Raw genomic sequence first — 24278 nt, 5'->3', positions numbered from 1 at the left:
TGCACTTAATATCAGGGTCATTGTAAAATTTTATTACTGAAAGGATCGATTACCTGACAAGATAAATTAGACAAATCGGTAACGCTAACAAAGATCCATTTTGCGCATCGTGTCTAATAATTTCTCTACTCAAATTGATGGATCTTCTTTTGTTGGCTTGCTCGATTCTTTATGTAAATTAGATATCTCTTTTTTGATTAAATTATGCTTGTAATTCAATTGTTGCGATTGATTTTCGTACTGATCTTTTATGTGCATCCAAAGTCTCTGTGAAAACGATACAATAACTTAAACATTCTAAAAGTTTTTTAAGTTCATATAAATACGTAATTAAGTTTACAAACTTCTCGAGAGACTCGCGATCAGAAATCAGACAGAAGCGTAAAATAACCGACTGTTTGAAAGTTTTATAAGAGGAATGAAAATTTCTGGCTATGCCAATGCATGAACATTTGTGAGGGCAATTATTAAATATAAACAGTATAAACTAGACAATGTTTACGTTTAAAATGCACTAATGCACGTAACAATTCATTTTTTCAAGTTCGAGCGAACGAACCTCTGTAACGTGCCAATACGAAAATCAATAGCTTACGCCTTCGTTTATCCATTCAAAGATGCTTTCGCAACCATGATCGTAAGCTCTTTCGAAACACATCGAGGTAACGACAATGCCCAAGATAAATGTGGACGTCCGTTTGAAAATATAACGATAGAGAAAACGCGTAGCCATTTCCGATGTAGCAATTTCGGATCACATTCGATGTAGCTTGAAATTACATATTGTCGATACGCGATCGTTAAATGTTTATTGCAGGCAGCTGCTTTCATAAACTCTTCAAGTTCGTATGAGTTAATAAAATCGAGATAGATATTATCAAAAATCGAATTCTAGTAGAGGGGGTGGGGGAAGTGTATTTTCAACACACCATTGGTTAAAGAAATTAAACGGAAATGTTTTAGGAACAAATTACATGGACAGATCAAGAATAAGTACTTCTGATTGATTTTATTTGTGATATATTTAATAATTTGTAAAAAATATTATTTACACCACTTCGTTAATCCACGAATAGAGACATAACGAAAGATTTTCAGCACATTTATCTATCTATGGACATATCTATTTAATGTATTAAGTGTATTCAGTCTCTGACAAAAAATTGTCTTTTATTGAACAATTTTAAATGGAATTGTTAAAATGAGATAAAATCTTTATTATTATCGGCGTAATTCTTATCGAAGAATACAAAACTTCGAGATTATTTCTTCATTTCTTCAACGGTATTGAAATTTTGTTCGCGAGATATTGGTTCTTGTAACACTTTATGGGATAACCTAATTTGTCCATTGACCGGATCTCGTCCAAAATATTTCACTTGTATCTCTTGTCCAACTGTCAATCCAAGGGCGCTGGGATGATGGATTTTACGTCGATCTAATTGCGAATTATGTAATAACGCGGGCGGCATGTTAGGATGTAATGTAATCATGACCCCCGAATCACGAATTTCTGTTATTTTTCCCGTATAAATATCACCGAACGTCAATACTGGCTCAGATTCTTTCGTCAAAATTTGATTTATCATTACTTTGGCTTCGTTCATTGCGTCTTGATTAGGTGCAAATATAGAATATGTATTGTCATCTTGCGAGTATATCTGTAAACGAAAATAGCAATAGTACAAGTAAATCAGTTTTTATAACAAATACATGTAATCAAATTTGTATGTCTCCCCTTTAAACGTACATGAACTCCAGTTTCAACTAAGATTTTTCTCAAGTTTGACCCTCCAATCCCAATAAATTTCGCCCTTTGATACACGGGTACTTCAATACTTTCGAGAACCGGTTTATTATCTGTCTTATCGTTTCTTGGAGATGATATTACACTGTTCATGATATTAATGATTTGATTCTTCGCCTCCGTTGCTCGATGAATACACTCCATTATTATCTTCAATGGGATTCCTGGTATTTTTACATCGATTTGTAAAGCGGTGAATCCTCTTTTTGTACCGGATATTTTGAAATCCATGTCTCCGAGATAGTCTTCAATGCCCTATATTATTTAAAAAATTGAAACTTAATTCCTTTCGCATTGCGTGTTTTACTTAAATATCAACAAAAATATAATTACTAATATATCCGTTAATATTCTATAATCTTGTATTTGGTTTGTATCATTACTGAATTTACATATTAATCCAATAGCTACACCGGCAACTGGAGACGATATCGGTACACCTGCATCCATCAGTGCCATACTGCCCCCACATATAGAAGCCATGGAAGAAGAACCTTTAAGTAATGTTAGAAAATATTTCGTAAGTTATCAAGTTACAATATTTTCTAAACAACTCCTATTTCGTATCTACAGAACTCACCATTTGATTGTAATACTTCGCTTGTAAGTCTTATAACAAATGGATAATTTTTTGGTATAACCGATTGTAACCCTTTTTCCGCTAATGCTCCATGACCTACTTCTCTACGAGCAAATCCAGTTACTTTACCCGTCTCGTTAGTTGCATACGGAGGGAACTCGTAATGTAGAAAAAAATTCTTTTCTTTTACACCGCTGTAAGTTTGTAAGAAATGATGTTCAACTCATACTGCAGAAATATTTGTAAAGAATTGGTATGCGTAATACCTAGTTAGCATTGAAATAGTATCCATTTTAAGAGCATTTTCTATGCAATCCAGAGTTACTGTACATAAAACCTGAGTTTGTCCTCTTTGGAAGAAGGCAGAACCATGAACCGGTTTAAATAATTCCACTTGACATTTTATATCTCTTAATTCATTAATTTTACGACCATCGCACCTGAAATTGTTAAATTATGTATATACGATATACATAGTAACTAATACTTGTAACTGAATTTACCAAAAACATGCAGAAACTACCTGTTATCGGTATCGAATACTACAGATCTGAAAACTGTTTTAACAAGTTTGTTGAAAGCTTTTGTAGCAGTTACAGCAGTTTCTGGGTCATTGTTCACCAAGTTATTTAACATTTTGGTTCTCAAATCTATAATAGCATTGTCTCGTGAAATTTTATCATGACTATAACATTTAAAAACATTAAGTATCTCATTTTCTGAAAATTCTCTTACAGTCTCTGTTATATCATTCGTCGTTTCTTTATCAGTTTCTTTATCAGTTATTACTGTTTTACATTTTCCAGATTTCTTTTGTAAGTTAGTTATAGAATTTATAATTAATTGACAATCTTTGGCAGCTGTTCGTATAGCTTTACGAAGATCTTGTTCTAAAATATCATTAGCCGATCCTTCTGCCATAACAACAAGATTTTTAGATACACAGGCAACAATAAGATTTAACGAGCTATACTGAAGTTGGCGTTTTGAAGGATTGATTACATATTCGTTATCTATAAATCCAATCCTCACAGCTCCAATGGGCCCTTTCCATGGAATATCAGAAATGCTTAACACTGCAGATGCAGCATTAATAGATAATACATCAGGATCATGAATTCCATCAACAGCCAACAAATTACATATTAATTGCGTTTCATAACAATATCCTTCGTTGAACAAAGGACGTACAGATCTGTCTATTACTCTACTTGTGAGAATTTCATGTTCTGTGTAACCTATTTCTCTGCGAAAAAAATTTGTTGGTATACGACCTGCTGCTGAAGCTTTCTGCCTATAGTCTACAGTTAGAGGAAGTACAGAACTATTGGTTAAAACATCTTTTCTCACTACGGTGCTCATAACTGATGTATCACCGAATTGGGCAACAACACTTCCACCTGCGAAACGTGCATATTTTCCAGTTGTAAACGTCATCTTTCTCCTGAAGCAATACATGAAATAAATTAAATTAAAAATAAATTCGCTATTCAAATTGATCGTATTTTTTATGCGCGAAAAACTGAATAAGAATGTATACTGGGTATACATTTTTATCAATTAGGTTAAATAACACGTGATGTTCTTACCCGTCAGATAATTGCACTTTTGCCTCGTGCTCCGTAAATTTCGTCGAATTGAATTTAACATGCAACTTATTTCCATTTCTATTATGATGTTTTGGACACAGAAAAATGAAGTTTCTATTCTTTAACAACCCTTTGCGTCTGAACAATACCATTTTTACATTAAACGGAAATTTGATTTTAATGTTTCCACGATGACCATCGTCTACAACTGAAAAATCCTATCGCCTGAGCACGTTTTCTGTCACGAACATCGACCTAGTACTATTTCCCCTAATACCCAGAGATGCCAGATTCAACACCCGGTGCACTACTCACACATGTCAGATCACGCGTACGTGAGCTCGTGGAGTTTCGGAAAGTTAACAAAGGCAAACTGACTTCTCTATCGATTAGACTTGAGCATCGACGTTAATTTTAAGTCCTTATTATATGCATCTCCCAATATTGCCAAGTAATTATTTAACAAGTAGCTTCTCTCAATTTGTTCTCTCGTTGCTTGCTTCGGTCACCACTGTTTCGTCGAACGAAACATGTGATCGGCCGTCCAGTTTGCCCGAAAGATCTAGTCGCCTGCCCATGATAGATCGATTTCTAGAAATAGAAATCGATCTACCAAGAGCAGTGTGGATTCGATCCGAAGATCTGCTGCACGGTTTAGCATCGCGTCGCGTCGCATCTCCCTCGATTTACCTTCATCCCCTTTTAAACGAAATAATTACTTGGTACAACTAAACTAGAAGATCGAAGGAACATTGCTTCCTCCTATGTCTCTAGTTTAGTAATCTAGCTTGTAAGAATGTAAAGGGAGATCGATGGAACTTTGATTCCATCTATCTTCCTTCGGGTCTCCACTCGCAGCAACCAACCCGTACCTGGGTAATGCAATTATTAAGTAAAAACTAAATAATATTAGCAAATTGGCTGCGATCCGCCTTGCATAGGTCATCATAAATATAGATCTCCTTCACTAGGTTAGTTTCGATTCTCATTGATTCATCAAAGATTCTGAAGTATTGTTTCAAACGAGGTATGCGAGTAGATCTTTCACCCAATGTATTTTTTCGACCCATTTTTACGGGCTCTCGAACCTCCATTATCATTTTCGTGCTATTTGTAACATTACCAACAGATTTAGAAATGAATTTCAATCCCTGCATAGTCAACTCACATGTATTTATGCACACCCTACAGCTATTTGCCTATCAATATTAATTCAGTGAATAGTTTCTCAACTGCTCGCCATCCATGAGAATAGGACGCTAAAATGACCCCCGAATTTTCAGCTCGGTATGACAGTCAGATTAGGCCACTTTCAGTCCATAAGGTGTAAAGTCTACTCGTATACCTCGTCTGTGGTATAAGGTACGACTACATGTACTTTTGAACTTTCCTACAGACCTCCGTTGGCCTTTACTGGCTTTTGCTGACCACCACTTATATTTCTGACAACGCATAACGATTACTACGGACTTCTGCCTGCCTCCGCTGGCCCCTGCTAACCGCTGCTGACCACTCCTGGTATTTCTGACAACGTATAACGATTACAACTTGCTACTGCCTGCCCCTGCTGGACTCTGCTGGCTTCTGTTGGCCACCGCTTATATTTCTGACAACGTATAACGATTACGACTGGTTACTGCCAGCCTCTCCCAGCTTCTCCCAGCCTCTGCTGACCACTGCTGACCACCCCCTATTGCTTCTGACAATGTATAACGATTACAACTGGGTACTGCCAGCCTCTCCCAGCCTTTGCTGACCACAGCTGACCACCCCTGATGCTTCCGACAACGTATAACGATTACTACTTGTTACTGCTTGCCCCTGCTGGACTCTGCTGGCTTCTGCTGACCACCGCTTATATTTCTGACAACGTATAACGATTACTATTGACTTCTGCCAGCCTCCGCTGGCTTCTGCTGACCGCTATTGACCACTCCTGTTACTTCTGACAACGTATAACGATTACTACTGACTTCTGCCTGCCACTGCTGGTCTCTGCTTGTCCCTGGTGGTCTCTGTTTGCACCTGCTGGTCTCAGCTTGCCCCTACTGGCCTCCGCTGGCCTCTGCTGACCAACGCTTATATTTCTGGCCACGTACAACGATTACTACTGACTACTGCTTTCCTCTGCTGACATCTGCCAGCTTCTCCTGGCCTAAGCTGACCTCTGCCAACACCTCCCGACGTTAGCTGACCATTGCTGACCACTGTTGACCGTTGCTGACAACTTGTGCAATGATGTAATATAATATAATATGTTTATATGTATTAAAGTTTTGTATAATGTAAATCTATGACAATAAATGATGTAATTTCAAAGTATTCAATGTGTTCTCATCATTTTTTACCGTCCTTTTCCTCTCCAAATCATTATCTTACCTATAAGATGCGTACCACCTTCTTCGCAAGTTCACCAGCATTTTAGAAATCTTCCGGGCGCTTTGAAAATCCGGATGGCCTTGACCCACTTTCGAAATTGGGTCAAGGCCATTCGAATCTTAGAAAAATTCTCCGGCCGCTTCGAAAATCCGGATGGCCTTGACCCACTTTCGAAATTGGGTCAAGGCCATTCGAATCTTAGAAAAATTCTCCGGCCGCTTCGAAAATCCGGATGGCCTTGACCCAATTTCGAAAGTGGGTCAAGGCCATTCGAATCTTAGAAAAATTCTCCGGCCGCTTCGAAAATCCGGATGGCCTTGACCCAATTTCGAAAGTGGGTCAAGGCCATTCGAATCTTAGAAAAATTCCGGGCGCTTCGAAAATCCGGATGGCCTTGACCCAATTTCGAAAGTGGGTCAAGGCCATTCGAATCTTAGAAAAATTCTCCGGCCGCTTCGAAAATCCGGATGGCCTTGACCTAATTTCGAAAGTGGGTCAAGGCCATTCGAAATTTCAAAAATCTTCCGGCCGACTTGGAAATCCGGATGGCCTTGACCCAATTTCGAAAGTGGGTCAAGGCCATTCGAAATTTCAGAAATCTTCCGGCCAACCTGGAAATCCGGATGGCCTTGACCCAATTTCGAAAGTAGGTCAAGGCCATCGAATCTTAGAAAAATTCCGGGCGCTTCGAAAATCCGGATGGCCTTGACCTAATTTCGAAAGTGGGTCAAGGCCATTCGAAATTTCAGAAAACGCTCCGGGCACTTTGGAATTCCAGTTTTAAGTAGAGAAACGGTTTCTTATAACTAAGGGAACAATGGGGAGAGGAAAAGAAAGGTAAAAGTGATGAGAACACATAGAATTCTTCGAAATTATATCATTTATTGTCATAGTTTTACATTATACAAAGTTTTAATACATGTACATCATGTTAGAAGTTGTTAACAAAGGTCAGCGTGGTCAGCAGGGGTCAGTAGGGGCCAGCAGGGGCCAGCAGAGGTCAGCAGAGGGATGCAGAGGCATGCAGAGACTAGCAGGGGCAAGCAGTAGCAAGTTGTAATCGTTATACGTTGCCAGAAGCATCAGGGGTGGTCAGCAGAGGTCAGCAGAGGCTGGGAGAGGTTAACAGTAGCAAGTTGTAATCGTTATACGTTGCCAGAAGTATCAGAAGTGGTCAGCAGCGGTCAGCAGAGACTAGCAGGGGCAAGCAGTAGCAAGTTGTAATCGTTATAGGTTGTCAGAAATATAAGCGGTGGTCAGCAGAAGCCAGCAGAGGTTGGGAGAGGCTGACAGTAGCAAGTTGTAATCGTTATACGTTGTCAGAAATATAAGGGATGGTCAGCAGAGGTCAGAAAAGATCATTGGAGGCAGGCAGAAGTCCGTAGTAATCGTTACACGTGGTCAGCAGAAGCCAGCAGAGGTTGGGAGAGGCTGACAGTAGCAAGTTGTAATCGTTATACATTGTCAGAAGTAACAGGAGTGGTCAGCAGCGGTCAGCAAAAGCCAGCAAAGGCCAACGGAGGTCTGTAGGAAAATTGAAAAGTACATGTAGTCGTAGCTTATACCACAGACGAGGTATACGAATAGACTTCACACCTTATGGACTGACAGTGGCCTAATCTGACTGTCATACAGCTGAAAATTCGGGGGTGATTTTAGCGTCTTATTCTTATGGATGGCGGTCAGTTGAGAAAGTATTCTCTGAATTAATATTGATGGACAGACAGCTGTATGTGCAGACAGTGTACGTAAATGCATGTGAATTGACTATGGAAGGGATTGAAATTCATTTCTAAATCTGTTGGTAATGTGAGTGACTCGAAAATGGTAATGGGGTTTCGAGACCCCGTAAAAATGGATCGAAAAAATACACTGGATGAAAGATCTACGTGTATACCTCGTTTGAGACAATACTCTAGAATCTTTGATGAATCAATGAGAATCGAAATTAACCTAGTGAAGAAGATCTATATTTTTGTTATATTACTAATATTATTTAGTTTTTAATTAATAATTGCATTACTCAGCTAAGAGTGATACGATTATTAATTAAATGCTAAATAATATTACCCAGGTCTCACCACGTGGAGGTTGCTGCGAGTGAAGACCCGAAGAAAGATAGATGGAATCAAAGTTCCATTGATCTCCCTTTACATTCTTACAAGCTAGATTACTAAACTAGAGAGATAGAAGGAAGCAATGTTCCTTCGACCTTCTAGTTTAGTTGTACCAAGTAATTATTTCGTTTAAAAGGGGATGAAGGTAAATCGAGGGATACGCGACGCGACGCGATGTTGAACCGTGCAGCAGATCTTCAGATCGAATCCACACTGCCCTTGGTAGATTGATTTCTATTTCTAGAAATCGATCTATCATGGGCAGGCGACTAGATCTTTCGGACAAACTGGACGGCCGATCACATGTTTCGTTCGACGAAACAATGGTGACCGAAGCAAGCAACGAGAGAACACTACGAGCAAGGGATTGAAATTCATTTCGAAATCTGTTAGTAATGTTACGAGTGATACGAAAATATATGATATAATTTCAAAGAATTCTATGTCTTCTCATCATTTTTACCTTTCTTCTCCTCTCCCCATTATTCCCTTAGCTATAAGATACATGCCACCTCTTCGCAAGGCCGCCAGCATTTTGGAAATGTTCCGGGCACTTTGGAAATCCGGATGGTAAAACGCCCAAGTTTGTCGAGAAGTCCATCACACCAGCGTTACAAGAAATTAAAACATCTCTTTGAGCCCTAAAAACATATTATTTTCAATCATAAAAGGACCATTTAAACATATTACTTATCGATTATACTTATTAATAAAACGTGATATCAAGATTCTGAGGCACGTTTTTATTTAATAGAGTCAGAAATGTGTGAAACATTCCTTATGTGTATATCAATAAAGAATCAAAATTATAATACATATTTTCCATGCTTTTTATTTACGTTCCCCTCCAACCTTTCCCAATAATTTCCTAATTTTTATAAATTCTAAAATATCTTATAACTGGTCCAAATATTGTTCGACTCTAATTAATATTTTATCAAACTCTATATATTTTTCCAATTAATTAATTATAAACGATTACTGGAAGCGATAGTTATACCTATATTTACGGTAAAAAGCGTCAAAGTATAGTATACAGATCCCCTCTCGCCCCCCACGTTTTGGTGACGACGTATAGTATTGCCATCTAAGAACGGGATTCGTACTATCCGGAGTACAGATCCCCTCTCGCCCCCCACGATTTGTCGACGACGTATAGTATCGCCATCTAAGAACGGGTTTCGAACTAAGCACGGAGTACAGATCCCCTCTCGCCCCCCACGATTTGGTGCAAACGTATAGTATCGCCATCTAAGAACGAGTTTCGAACTAAAAACGGAGTACAGCTACCCCCACTCCTACTCCTGATACACACTGCATACTTACCTTGATTATTCATTAATAACTCATTTCCTGGGATTAAAATATGAACTTTTAGAATCGAATAATATAGTATAGACCCTTGGCAAGATTCAAGGATAGTTTTTAGAACCATTCCGCCAGTAATTAAGACGTTATTAATGAATAAAGGAAGTCGTACTATTCACGTCTGTACTATTGTCTGCTTAAATCGATGAATTATCAACTTTTCAACAATAAGACACATATTTTGGCTATTAGAGAACCAAGTAGAGATCCCTGGGAACATTCAAGGACCAATTTTGCAACGCTCCATGGTCTAATTAATTAGTTATTAGCGATAGATCCCTAAGGTGTCGCGTTGAAAAGTTAAAAACAGTGTACAGATTTCCGATATTGGTTAATAACTATTTAATAACACATGGGATGGCTAAAACAGGTATCCTCGAATCTTGTTAATGGTCTATACTATATTCTTAAACTCTAAAAGTTCATATATTAATCCCAGGAAAGGCGTAATTAGTAAATTAAGGAGCAGTGATTTGAAAGCGGTGGTTTGCATTGTGGCGTGGAATAGTTTCTTACTGTCAACGCTAGATGGCGCTTATTTACCGACCTCCAGCCCCCTGGTGCTAAAACGCCCAAGTTTGTCGTGGAATAGTTCGTTTTGTCCACGCTAGATGGATTTCTCGACAAGCTTGGGCGTTTTAGCACCAGGGGGTTCGAGGTCGGTAAATAAGCGCCATCTATCGTTGAAGATAATTAACTATTCCACGACAAACTTGGGCATTTTAACACCAGGGGGTTTGAGGTCGGTAAATAAGCGCCATCTAGCGTTGAAGGCAATGAACTATTCCGCGGCACAATACAAACCACCGCTGTCAAATCATTGCTCCTTAATTTACTAATTACGCCTTTCCTGGGATTAATATATGAACTTTTAGAGTTTAAGAATATAGTATAGACCATTGACAAGATTCAAGGGTACCTGTTTTAGCCATCCCATGTGTTATTAAGTAGTTATTAACCAATATCGGAAGTCTGTACAATGTTTTTAACTTTTCAACGCGACACCTTAGGGATCTATCGCTAATAACTAATTAATTAGACCATGGAGCGTTGTAAAATTGGTCCTTGAATGTTCCCAGGGATCTCTACTTGGTTCTCTAATAGCCAAAATATGTGTCTTATTGTTGAAAAGTTGATAATTCATCGATTTAAGCAGACAATAGTACAGACGTGAATAGTACGACTTCCTTTATTCATTAATAACATCTTAATTACTGGCGGAATGGTTCTAAAAACTATCCTTGAATCTTGCCAAGGGTCTATACTATATTATTCGATTCTAAAAGTTCATATTTTAATCCCAGGAAATGAGTTATTAATGAATAATCAAGGTAAGTATGCAGTGTGTATCAGGAGTAGAAGTGGGGGTAGCTGTACTCCGTTTTTAGTTCGAAACTCGTTCTTAGATGGCGATACTATACGTTTGCACCAAATCGTGGGGGGCGAGAGGGGATCTGTACTCCGGATAGTACGAATCCCGTTCTTAGATGGCGATACTATACGTCGTCACCAAAACGTGGGGGGTGAGGGGACCGTATAGGTATACCCCGGATACCTCCTCTAACTATGCTTTGGCACTTTTTAGCGCAATATTGAAATAAGAATCGCTTCCAGTAATCGTTTATAATTTATTAATTACATTAAATAATGTACAGAGCAATGGTTGTTATCATTTATTTATCCAGGAAGGTTACAATTACTGTTTCGAAGCATCGAATATCACTTACGGTGTAGAGTTAGTAAAGAAAGGTAAAAATGATGAGAACACATAGAATTCTTGAAATTATATCATTTGTTGCCATAGATTTACATTATACAAAGCTTTAATACATATATATCTTGTCAGTAGTTGTCAACGAAGGCCAGCAGTGACCAGCAGAAGACAGTAGTAATCCTTTGTTAGCCTTTCTCTCTCGACTCCCACGAGGCTGTCCGAAACTACTTCGGGTAGCTTCGGATATGTATAACCTATACATATAGTTTCAGGCTTCATTTACACCGTGCACATTTTTGATACGTTCAATTGCATTTATAGTAAACGACAGGTTGTCCGTAAACAATACGAATTTGCACGTCGTATATATAGGTACAAAATACAAACATTACTTGACAGTGTTACGTATTTTACATGGAACAAGTTTTTTGTCTTACAATCTTATATTTTTGTTTAATCGCGCAATAAGATAATTATGATTTCTGTATTACGACTATATTTGAAGATAAATAATAAAAGAGGGTTTCACAAAAGTTGTATATCGTATATGTATGAAAGAAAAGGAGTACATTACCCGTACAAATATGACATACCACCAGAAACGAAAAACTTAAGTATCTTTGAAAAAATGCAAAATGGATACCGTGAAATAAAGGAAGAGCTATCGTTATTTCGAAAAGAGATACGGGATATATTTAGAATACATCCTACTTTAATTTCACCCGAAATAGAGAATATCGTTTGGAAATTCGATGGAACTGTAAAATCGCGGGATGAGTGGATTGTAACCTGCGATAGTGATTACGATAAAGGTTATTCAACCGCTAAGTAAGTGTCATGGGCACGTAAATTTTACTTAAGCAGAATTATTTAAGATTGTTAAATATACAGTCTCTGTTTAGATTAGAACTGACCTCTCGTGGCACTGGAATATTCCATGGTGTTTTAAGTACTGAATTACCTAAAGATGGTATAACAATAAATGCTGGTTTTTGTAATATAACAACAGTACCAAAATTGAAGTCTTTTAAACGAAAAATTACACTCGATTGGACAGATTACAATTGCCTGGTTTTAAAAGTTAGAGGAGATGGTAGATGTTATATGTTGAATATTTTACAAAAGGGACCGATTGATTTACTCTGGTATAAAGCCCATCATTATGTATTATATACTAGAGGTGGACCTTATTGGCAGTATGTTAAAATACCATTTTCTAAATTCGCGATGGGTGGAAGAGGTGTATTACAAGATGTTCAAACTCCTTTGACACAAATTGATGTCACGAATTTTGGAATTACTATTTGTGATAAAAAAAATGGGCCATTTAGTTTAGAAATTGACTATATTGCTGTATGTTATGATATGTGTCACTTTGAAGAGTTTGCATACGAAACATATGATATTACCAAATAAAACTAATGACATAGATCAATTACCAAATAAAAATATTGTTATTCGTTTCATTGTTAAATGCAGTAGACATTTAAATAAATTACATTTATTAAAGAAAGCATGTAATAAATCTAAACATAGCATCGATGTTCTATTTTCTCGATATTATTAATTATGTACAAATTCACCTAGCGAGACGATTTTGTCGAAGTCTTTTTACTTAATAATTTATACGTATTTTTTGATATCAAGTAGCTAATACCCCCTGCTAATGTTGTTAATGCTGTAACGTAACATAGACCTTCTAAAATTGGATGATTTACAAAATGAAATATAGGAGCAGCCAATGTCCCAGCAACAAAAGACAACTGAATAGCGGTATTAATTTTACTTATATATGTTGGAGCTAATTGTACCGTCGCATGCGTAGGATCAAAGTACCTAGCCAGGGTTTTCTGAAATGTCATAGCAAAAAATAATTTAGCTAAATACTTAACCAATTTATATTTTTTAACGTGATACGTACCGGCGGTGGTAAAGATCGATATCTAATGTACGAAGCGGCAGAAACTAAGGCAACGTCCCTTGCGACGACAAGACATGCCAAAGGAATAGGAACCAGTCCTACCCAGGCCAATGAAAGAAACAACGTGCCCACAAGTAATTTATCGGCAACTGGGTCTAGAAAACTACCAAGCTTAGATGCTTGGGACGTCCAAGTACGTGCTATCCACCCATCGGCTAGATCACTGAATCCTGCAATTATTAATAACCACAGTGCTACCTGTAATATCAACAAATACTGATATAATTAATATATATGAATTATATGTATGTAATACTATTGTCTTACCTGGTAATCCTGTGATAAAATCATGTAACTTAAATAAGGCGATGTTACAATTCTAGCCATACAGAGTAAGTTTGGTATTGTCCAAATGTTTTCCTTTTCTATAATTTCTTCTACTTTCCGTTTAGTTTGTTTAATATCTTGAAGTATTTGTAATCTTAATGCCCTTCTCCTAGCGACGCGTTCTTTTTTAGTAATATAATTTTTATGATGGTTATTTGTTCCGGTGGAATATAAACTTGCACTGTACATTAAATATTGCCTCAAACATTTCTTCAGCAAACATTTATTTAACGTTACCGACTGTTTAAAACGTAATATTGTAAAATAGCTCATACTCATTTGTTCCTGCTTTTGGAATAATACGTTATACATTATCAGAATCATAATTAAATGTAAAATTACATGTTCAGTTATGTTTTAATATCGAATGTAAAAAATGTATATAGTACTTACGATATAAAATAAATGAGTTTTAGTAGAATAATATTATTTTGCCTAGAATATATTCTATTTGATCTAATAATTACTGAAATTGTTCAATTAATACGTTTCGTGAGAACGAATTAAACAGAAATTTCATTTTTCAGGTTATGTTAATCGATACAAACAACACATGGAACTTAACCCAATCAATTTGAACATTTCTAGTCTCATGTGTAATAAATAAATAAAAAAAAAAAGTAAAAATTAGACGTGTTAAAAAAACTGATCATATATTAAATTCTATAATTTGTATCAATTAATTAAGTATAAAAAATATCGTTTATCTATAAAAAAATCGAACAATGTACCAGGAAGCGCGTACATTTACATCAAAAAGATAAATAAATATTCGTTAACTGATTGATTTCATCAACGACCGGCAATAAGCACTGCGAAGTAAAGAGTTGTCAGTTCTACTTCGGTTAGCATTAAAACGTACCAACCACCATTTATTTAAAGTTCGAAAAGAATGAGAAAATTACGAAGGTAATGCCGCAGAATACGTTAATTTTTTTAAACAAGAGAACCAGGATACGTTTATAAAATATCGATTATCGACGATACAAGCCGTCATCGTTTTTCGATATCTCTACGCTTCAGTTCTGATGTTAAAATAATAATTTTAGAAAATATTTCCTTTAATCCGCAATACAAACGTAATATTTAGTTTCATTTTACTTATTTTGCGTATATTCGTTTTAATAATATCCAATGTTCTTTAAAAACTTGACATTAGGTTCATCCTTTGCGATTGATGTCAATGTAACCGTATGTATTTAATCGGTGCATAAAAATCTTCGCTAACATCGTATTATTGTCGAGAAAATAATGTTTCGAATCTAATCGGATTTTACAACTCCATCGCTAAATTCGGATAGATCGTCATGTTGCGTTACAAGAGTAAGAGAAATATTCCAATTAATTATATAGAGATTAAATGGATCTTCTCTATGAAAAATAATTGGGAACTCTTGCGTTAGACTTACATGTCTCGAATGAGAATCCCTGGCGAAGTAAATCCCCCTCGGCGACGTATACGCGCGGACGCGAGACGCACGCGTACAGCTGGTCAAGGTATTGCAGGCGCACACGTCTCGCGAGCAACAGAGTGCTGTGTGTACACCCCCGCCCACATATTATTATTCGGCTGTTTGTAACCACGCTTCACGAAGTTTGCGAACGGCCACGAGTCTTGTGTCGGATAAGCTCGCTCCGAGCAAATAATGAGTTCATTATTCGCGGAGGAGGACGACTCGCCGCGTTCGATTGACGGAACAGCGTAAGAGGAAGGGTTTAATGCGACACAAGGACGAGCATGATTCTGGCTGGATCAGACCATTTTCTGGCGGGTAAGTCCACTACATTTCACACGGTCTGCGAGCTTCTCTAGCGAAGTTTAAATGTACGAAGTGTAACGAAGGGCGTGATCTTTGATACGAATATCGACGATTCGATGCCTGTCGAGGGCCAGGCAGGCCAGAAAACGAACGGTGAACGCGCGTTCGTTGATTCCCTTCTGTGCCCCTGTCTCTTCGTCGTAGTTGATCGTCTTAGTTCTCGAGTTACCTTAAAACTGATTCAGCTAAACGACCAATCCAACATACGACCGTTATTTCTCACAATTCGTGAAACACGTTTCGATCGATTGCTTGTTCGAATAATCGGGAATATCTCGAAGGGTTGTTATTCGACGCGGACGCGTACCATTGTCCCCGTCCGCATTGCGCAAACCGAGGACTTTTCGAAGCGCACCGTCTCGGGTTTATCCATTCGAAGCTGGCAAAATTGTAATCATCGTTGCTACGAAATGACAAATCTTGCGACAATAGTTTGCGGAATCGAATCAACGAGATCTCGGTAACGCGAATCATTAAACAGCATATTCGCTGCGCAATATCGCAGCGGCAGTTTGCGTGGCAACTGGAGCAACGATGGTTAATTATTCCAGGTCATTTAGATGTAACGTGTCGCTAGTGTTTGAACGCGTTCGATATATGCCAAACGACGCGTACGATCGCCGGTCGGGAGTGAGAGAGAAAAGGATTTTAAACGGTGCACGGGTGAACGCCTTTTCTCCTCATAGCCAATAAATAATTAATAATTAATGACGTTTAACAATTTGTACCCAACGAGGGTATCTTTTAATCTCTATTATATGTATGTATATGTATAGTATAATCAGTAAAAACTGACCCAAGTAGATAATTGCTACATTTTTTTCTTCCAATCATACTTTTTCGTTTAGCTGCGTTAGCTCGAATTTATCGATGGAAACTACCCTCAAAACTTTCATCTTTCCGACACTATTTTTACAAATCTTTAAACAAATATTTTGTACTGCTTTAAAGAAAATAACATGCATCGTATAGAAAAAAAAGGAAAGAAAAAAACAATAAGAAAAATCGATCGATTTCAGTACCTGTGGAAGCGACAGCATTTCTGGGTGCCGTTGCTGGCTTTGTGGTCCTCTTGTTGGCTCTTTTTTTGTATTTATCTCGCAAGTGGTGCTTCACCCCACCATCCACGACTACACTTTTCGGAGGAGTTTGCGTGCCCTTATGCGAATCTAACAACAGTTCCACTTCTCAAATTACGAAGAACATAGGTGACAACTTTCTGCATTCTGCATTCTCGATGTATATTCCTTTTGGTCCGATTGTACCGCCTAGTTTCACAGCCACGTCGTGTAGACAACTTTAACAGAAACATAGAGCATCCCATTAATAAGATCAGATCACATTAGTATATTTCCTATTTCAAATGTACCATCTTTCGTATTATCATAGATCAGTGGCACCGGAGTCTGCGACAACTTGAACAACTATGTACATTGTAATAGGAGAAAGCATATAGAGACTTGGTTCTGGATTGAATTCTTTATAATTGTAATTAATTCTATGCAATATGTATACTTTACTTCTCTATATGTATAGCAAAACTCTTCGTTTCTGTTAAGTGTTTAAGTTTCTAGCGGGATACTCTGTATACGAATGTTCCTAACGAAACGTTTATTTTCCAAATGGAATTCAATAGGAAAGGTATTTTCCTATTCGGACCCAGAAACTAGTTCCGACTCGGAAGAAGACGCCCTTCGTCGATTGAATCCACGTCCTCATCCGCCGCCTGATACGCTGACCATCCAAGCAGAAGATGGACCGACCATCGTGGGTTAGTTGTACCAAATATATCTGAATCTAATTCGCATCGTTGATTCACTCCATCATCCTGATTATCTATACACACGTTGTTTTATCGTTTTAGATGCTGGAACCACTTCCAGCAGTTGCACGGAAGAACACTCTCCTACCGATCAACAACAGGTGAACTAACAGCATCTAAACGGTGGATAAGCTATACATATATTAAATAAACGTAACTTTTATACCTTTTATATTTATACGTTGCGACGCTGTATCGATTCAATGTTTCCTTGGAAGGCCATTTTATCGTTGTATCCAATTCTGACGAATTAATATTTCCATTGATCACAGTGCGTAGTGGAAGTCGGTGCTTCGAACATTCTACTCGGTACTAGAGAACAGGAAGAAGAGATTGATCAGAATGGGCCGACGAGCAACGACATTATCGAGACGATGGGCACGGTCACCGAAGAAGTGGGTAGCCTGGAGGTTGCGTTTTTGTACGATGCACCGATGCGGGAGATGACGGTTCGTACCTCCATACGTATGTAACGGTAACGACGATACGGAAATTCCGTTCATTTCCTCGATCGTTTCGCTACTATCGTTGACGACGCGCAAGGGTTGAAACTAAGATTAAGATTCCATCTGTTCGTAGGTACACGTGTTGCAAGGACGAAATTATCCCGAGGGTATAGGTGGTAGTCAGGTACGTCTGGTACTTTTACCGTCGAAAAAACAACGACGCAAGACCCGTGTCCGTCAGGGCACGTCTCCGCAGTACATGGAAAGTTACCTTCTTCCCCGCGTGAACCCAGAGGATGTAAACGCGATGGGAGTACGTTTAAGAGTCTACCTATGGAGCGGAAGGATGCGCCGAGAGAGGCTGCTCGGCGAAGCCAGAGTCTCCTTCGATCAGATTAATCTTCAGCTCGAGACAACTCTTTGGTTAACTCTACAACCACCGCCTTCGTCCTCGGTAAATCCTCCTATACGCGAGCTTCGATTCCTACCCGATTTTTATCGCATTGCATATGTATTTCATCCGCCGTCGGTCTAACGTTTAATAGTTTTTTAAGCACGCGTAGCACGTATGCATAAGATGTTTCCTTGTTATGTTTAAAGGTACAAGAATGGGGAACAACCAGTAGCTTGACACGTAGCGATTCCACGGGATCTCAGCAATCCGTTCAATCGTACGCATCACCCACCGTGCCTCCTTACGGTAGCAGCATGAAGGGCGGAAGCGTGGCAGAGATTCTGATAGGCTTGGCGTACAACGGAACAACAGGACGTTTGTCGGTAGAGATAATCAAAGGATCTCACTTTCGGGGTGGCGGCGGAAACGACACGAAACCGCCCGATACGTACGTCAAGCTTGCTCTCGTGGACAGCAACGGTCACGAAATGGGACGATCGAAGACTGGTTTGAAACGTGCTCAGCCCAATCCTCTTTACAAGGAAACGTTTATATTCCAGGCACGTTTCATACATTTATATCAGGCACACATTTTCTTTGCTCGAGGTGCAATCTGAAAAGTTTGTAACCGTTCGTTGAACCTAAAACAATTCCCGTAGGTTGCTCTGTTCCAACTCGGGGACGTAACGCTCTTCCTGTCGGTTTACAATCGACGAAGAGGAGGCATGGGAAGGAAAGGTAGAGAAATGATCGGTTGGCTCAGTTTGGGACTGAACAGCTCGGAGGAACTTCAGCATTGGAACGACATGCGCGCAGCAAGACAGCCAACACAAGTTCAACGCTGGCATTCACTGTTGCGTCCTTGAGATGTCCGACTATGAAAGAGTGCCTGTTACGGAGAAAAATATTTTACATTACCGATAAACGATACAGTTTGATCGATAGAAACACCAAACACGCTGTGAGTAACGCGCGCTCGTTGGCGCGTCTTGGCACGACTGATCGTTTAATAGGAAGCCAAAAAAAAAAAAAGAAAAAAAAAAAAAAAGAAAAGAAAAGAAAAAAAAACAGAAGGCGAAGAACTTTTAACGAAACAAACGGCTGCCGTTCGTATTGGATGCGCTGTCTACTGCCCGAATAAGATCACCTGAAGTCAATCGGAGCTGTCTTCATTCTTTACGTACGTGGGTAACTCTGAGTTACGAAACTCTATCGATGTACCAAGTACATTCCTTTTTGATACGCCGGACGGAGTTGTGGGTGTTTTCAACATACATATTACGTATGTATATCACATATGCATCAAGAAACTGAAAAAGAACGCGAACATGAGACACGCGTACACATAATCGCACACTTTTACACGTTCATGTACACACACGCGCGTGTACGCAAGGTGTTTCGTCTGCCTGGATCGGCCAAGATCCAAACCTTTTTTTCCTCCTTAAAAAATCGTTTCATTTAACGAGTCGATTCAGACAAGAAACAAACAATTTCTTCTATTATTATCATCGAAAGCAACCAACGAGATACTAAGGTAATCGAGATAAACGAAACGTCTTGTGTACATGCATTTTACCGATCTTAAATTAATCGCGCACAAGTAAACGGACCGCGAAACCGTGGCATGAAATTTTTAAACTCGATATGTGCCTGAGCCGACAACCATGATCGTTTATTTTTTACTTTGTGCCTTTCACCATTTTTAGGCCGCGTGTCCGTCGACGGAGAATCGTCGTGGGATACCCAGCCGAGTCGAGAGCCCCGTATACGAAACACGCGCGATCCTCTAGTTCTTCTTTGGACGGGCTAGCCGAGCGAAATACATATACCCTCTTTTTCTTTCGCTCTCGCGATTTCGCCACATTTTCAACGGATATACCTACGCATGTATTCGATCATGCAATGCTTGTTACGAGCCGAAACGACGAATCGCGAACAATGCGTGTGGTTCGAGAATGGATTGTCAAGCGCGATCTACGGAATTAATCCCCCTTACTCCAGGGCCTAGGGCGATCCTTGCCCGATCCTTGGATCGGTGCACTTTTCCCGGATCCGAGAAGAACAAAGACGCGAGGCTGTGAAATTCTTGTAGTCTCTTTTTCGTTTCGCTTGTACGTTGTCTCTGTACGTTGACTTTCTTTAACGTTCACACTCAATGCCGTTAACACGTTCAAAGTCTAACGATCTACGTGGACGGTTTTTACTTTGGAATTGGTCGAGTGCAAGTATCGCCCGTATACGTTAATTTGAAAGTTGAACCGTTATTAATCAACTAACTAAAGAAACAGTTGTGTTTCAGGGACGATGATGGACGATGGTGGAAATGTTCAAGAGAGTAGCCGAAATATTAATTACCATGAAAAATATATCTCCTCTTGTTACGTTCGAACGATAGCATGCGATTAAATGCGGACTGTGAACGTGTTGCGACAGTGACAGGAAGCGCGCAAAGGTCTCTCGCAAGTTAAAGGCAAAGCTTTAGATTTTGTTAGACGATTAGTTGTATCGCTGAAATTCCCATCGACACACTTTATTCCTATTACATATATTTCGTGTTTCCACAATATGTATAGGCAACCTGACTAGGGGATCGAACGGTTAATTCGAACAGATGGTTGGGACAGGGAACGTATAAGTACGAGGGCAAACATTCACGATTCAATGACGCACAATAAACTCGCAATGCACACCCCTCGTAAACGCAGATGTGATTCTAGAGTTGATATTACTTAACTAAAACTAGAGACGTACACGATATCGCGTGACTACGATAAACGTAGATTATCCATACGTTTCTATGTATATTAGAGATTGATTCAACCGGCCGAAATAGGCGACTGATTAACGAACAAAACAGATGCTGTGAATCGTTCAACGCTTGACTTTTTCAAGCTTTAGCATTTTAGGTAATTAACGATGATTAATCCATGCTCGAACTATTCTCTCGCGTTTAACCGTGTCACCTTTAGGCGTACGGTGTAACGTGATTTTCCAGGGACTCGGAAGAAGTTCCTTTTGGTATACGCATGTATGCGTGAATTTTTCTTGCGATCACGTGCAGCCTGTTCTTTTAAAGAGACGCCTTTAGCGCTTTCGACTGTAGCATATCGTCGCTGAAGACATTTCCGCTTGGAAACACGCGAAACAACAGACGTATGGACGAGATACGCGCGATCGAGTAATTTCAGTCTACTTTGATAAATCATAAGCGTAGCGCGAGTTTAGCTAGCGTTTAATTAGGATAATTTTCAATTCTGGGTCCTGATAACGTAATTGTATATTGTACAGTCTGTTTATAAACAACACGATGTTGAATCGATGATCAAGAAAGATATTTATTACACGCGAATGAAACGCGAACGGACTATATGTATGTACACGTACGTACGCATAGTCCTGTCTCGTTGGTGAGTGGTTACGAACGGAAACGAAACAATTTTCAAAGTATTTTCGGACCGGATATGTCTACTTAATTAACGTATAGGGCTTTTTCAGGGTAATTCCTATGCCTTTGACTGTTCCCAGTTTCTTACAATAATAGTGGTAATTCTATCAGAATATCTTAAAAGAAATGACTGGCTTAGGTCACTTCGGAGCAAGGACAAACGATGGTATGGAAGACACTCGGGCAAATTCTATTTCCAAACAACGAATACAAATTTTAGACTCGTTCGTAAATTAGTTTAATAATAATTAAAAGCCTTTAATAGTTTAAAAGCCTCGGGTTAAAGCTAATTTACGAACGAACCGAATATTTTTATTCGTTATTCGAAAATAAAATTTTCTCGACGGGTAGTGCAGGAGGAGTTAGCCAAGTATTGAGATAGATACAGTTCTTTGGTTGCCTCGAGTAAGAAAAACAATTCAATTATTATTTTTTAAATACTCTTTTGGCAAGTATGAATGTATGCAGCGAAGAACAATTTTTACAACACTAACCGTAATTTGTCGTCTTTCTTGGTGTTTTATTCTATTGTGTCCCTTTCTCGAGTATTGGGTGCTTAGATTGCAAAATCGAGTGCAACGTACAAACAAATAATAAAGATCGCGAGGATTATAAACAGACTACCGTTAAATTTTGATCTATATATTTTATCTACAGCACTCTTTCTCGATAAGTATTAAATTGAAGTTTGAACGTCTACTGCACAAAATAATTAACGTAATCAATGTTATTACTTACATATTAATAATAATTATTATGATATCTGTCGCGTTTTATAAAAATGTACTCTAATACAATTAAACGAATAAACTTACAAATAGTTGTTATTTAATGTATAAGAATGCAAAATAATACCTGTCAAAATACATATTTCTCTAACAGTTCTTGCTTTTTTCTCGCAAGCAATGCTTCCTGAATATCTTGTTGCGACGGTATCGCTTTTTGCGCCGTTGTTTCAACTTCTTCTTCAATCTCTTCGAGCTCCGTTTTCTCGTGCTGTGCCAACCATTCTTTTACTGCTCTCTCTCTCGCTTCTTGTTCCGCTTTCTGTTCCAACGGTAACAGAATCCCATCGTCGTCGTCTCTGTAACCATAGTAGTCTGCATCAATGTCTTTCATTAATTCTGCGCGTGTTTTACGAGGAGGAGGAGGTGGTTCTTGCTCAAACAATTCTCTAACTCCTGGCAATTCTTTTGCTGCTCCAAAATATTTGTAACCACGATTTCCAGGTACCTAAACATTTAATTATATTATAAACTTAAACTTTAGCACCTATAGCATTAGGAAACATTTATAGTTTAATACACATTATACCTCACGACCTTCGTGATCTAGCATACGTGGCCCCACTCTAGAATAATCAGGACCACCTAGTTCTTTTATTTGAGCCTCCCAATGTCGTTTCTCTCTCAGTAATTTATTAATTTCATCGTTCAAGTCCCTAATACGAAACTCTCCAAGGCCTGCATTCTGTATCTGTGCTACTTTCTTTGCAATTTCTCTAATTATTTGCATTCTCCATTTCTCTGCCTTTCGCAAGTCTCTACATTCAGAAGCTAAGTACGGTCTCCTTTCTTGCTCTTTTCTGGCACCTTCGTTGCTCTGTGCTGCTCGCCATCGAGCAAGCGTAGTCCTGTAAAACAATTAAGAAAATAAATTTGTAAGAACACATTTAAACTTAGAAAAATGAGACAATTACTATCTTATAGACACTTACATAGCCTTTTCTGCGTTTCGCGCCTGAAATAAAAAATAATAATGAATTACGGCAAAAAGATACAATGTTTTTAATATAATATTTAACACAGTTTATTGTACTTACCATTTCTTATTTAATTGCGATAATAACGTTTAATAACAATTTAATGCTGCTTTATAATTCTTATAAAATTATATAAAACTTAAAAGACAATTTTTTCATAATAAATCGTCCGTAACATTTAATTATTAAATATTTTTGCGTTATGCATTATAACTGTATAATTTAATTGCATTTTATTCTTGAAATCTGCGTTTTTAAGGTTATATTCACGTGTGTATCGGACTAGGTTATGTGAAGAATGGAAAAAATAACTGATTGAACTTTATATGCATAACTTTATGTAGATAATACAAAATCAGAACGAAATATTATCAAAATAATTGCAATCCAGAAACTCTATATTATATTAAATATAAAATCTCGACATTAGTCACATTTTATGTACACATGGGTCATTGAATCTGTTACTGGCATAAAGTTTTTGTGATCGATTAATTGGTAAAATGTAACATTTTCAATGTTATTTCATTAATTGGAAATCTAAAGCAGGTATGGATACTAAAACGTATTAAGATTATTTAAGATGCAAGCATTGATTTAAGGGATGTGTTCTATATGCATGAACAGAAATGTTAACTTGAATAATTATAGATTGAAAATTTTGTCAAAATAAGCGGCACTTAAAATCATTAGTAAATAATATAATTATATGAACATAATAAAT

At 38.2% G+C, this 24278-nt stretch overlaps 5 protein-coding genes across 12 annotated transcripts; 2 read left to right on the top strand and 3 right to left on the bottom strand.

The window, feature by feature from the left end:
- Window positions 1-793: 793 nt before the first annotated feature.
- Window positions 794-4287, bottom strand: Pnpase (polyribonucleotide nucleotidyltransferase 1). The gene is made up of 7 exons (XM_076781845.1): window positions 3977-4287; window positions 2911-3831; window positions 2654-2827; window positions 2388-2581; window positions 2141-2301; window positions 1751-2062; window positions 794-1661 (listed from the first exon to the last, which is right to left on the bottom strand). Exons 1-7 carry the CDS (start codon window positions 4126-4128, stop codon window positions 1263-1265), a joined length of 2313 nt encoding a protein of 770 aa, XP_076637960.1. The 5' UTR covers window positions 4129-4287; the 3' UTR covers window positions 794-1262.
- A 7519-nt stretch (window positions 4288-11806) lies between these two features.
- Cia30 (complex I intermediate-associated protein 30) lies at window positions 11807-13251 on the top strand. Its single transcript, XM_076782387.1, has 2 exons — window positions 11807-12382; window positions 12457-13251. The coding sequence occupies exons 1-2, from the start codon at window positions 12030-12032 to the stop codon at window positions 12968-12970; spliced, it is 867 nt and encodes a 288-aa protein (XP_076638502.1). The 5' UTR covers window positions 11807-12029; the 3' UTR covers window positions 12971-13251.
- On the bottom strand, window positions 13040-15366 carry Cls (cardiolipin synthase). 6 transcript variants are annotated; one of them, XM_076782385.1, is made up of 4 exons: window positions 14252-15366; window positions 13803-14147; window positions 13476-13733; window positions 13040-13404 (listed from the first exon to the last, which is right to left on the bottom strand). In XM_076782385.1, the coding sequence occupies exons 2-4, from the start codon at window positions 14139-14141 to the stop codon at window positions 13138-13140; spliced, it is 864 nt and encodes a 287-aa protein (XP_076638500.1). In that variant the 5' UTR covers window positions 14142-14147; window positions 14252-15366; the 3' UTR covers window positions 13040-13137. The 6 variants fall into 6 exon arrangements, with proteins under 6 accessions (XP_076638500.1, XP_076638499.1, XP_076638498.1 ...); XM_076782384.1 differs by having other exon boundaries at window positions 13803-14150; window positions 14256-15366; XM_076782383.1 differs by having other exon boundaries at window positions 14256-15366.
- Window positions 15367-15495: 129 nt separating this feature from the next.
- Syt14 (Synaptotagmin 14) lies at window positions 15496-22662 on the top strand. Of its 3 annotated transcripts, none has more exons than XR_013081087.1 (9): window positions 15496-15634; window positions 16702-16890; window positions 17319-17453; window positions 17547-17605; window positions 17777-17953; window positions 18084-18404; window positions 18551-18904; window positions 19004-19626; window positions 20636-22662. XR_013081087.1 is itself a non-coding variant. In XM_076782379.1 (8 exons), exons 1-8 carry the CDS (start codon window positions 15601-15603, stop codon window positions 19208-19210), a joined length of 1476 nt encoding a protein of 491 aa, XP_076638494.1. In that variant the 5' UTR covers window positions 15496-15600; the 3' UTR covers window positions 19211-22662. The 3 variants fall into 3 exon arrangements, 1 of the variants encoding a protein (XP_076638494.1); XR_013081086.1 differs by having other exon boundaries at window positions 20054-22662; XM_076782379.1 differs by having other exon boundaries at window positions 19004-22662.
- Window positions 22419-24195, bottom strand: LOC143350331 (pre-mRNA-splicing factor ISY1 homolog). Its single transcript, XM_076782388.1, has 4 exons — window positions 23615-24195; window positions 23510-23532; window positions 23107-23425; window positions 22419-23025 (listed from the first exon to the last, which is right to left on the bottom strand). The coding sequence occupies exons 1-4, from the start codon at window positions 23615-23617 to the stop codon at window positions 22651-22653; spliced, it is 720 nt and encodes a 239-aa protein (XP_076638503.1). The 5' UTR covers window positions 23618-24195; the 3' UTR covers window positions 22419-22650.
- Between the last annotated feature and the right edge of the window lie 83 nt (window positions 24196-24278).

Source organism: Colletes latitarsis, chromosome 14, assembly GCF_051014445.1.
Source record: "Colletes latitarsis isolate SP2378_abdomen chromosome 14, iyColLati1, whole genome shotgun sequence".
In the NCBI taxonomy this organism is placed as follows: domain Eukaryota; kingdom Metazoa; phylum Arthropoda; class Insecta; order Hymenoptera; family Colletidae; genus Colletes; species Colletes latitarsis.
This window is presented reverse-complemented; position numbering and strand designations above follow the sequence as displayed.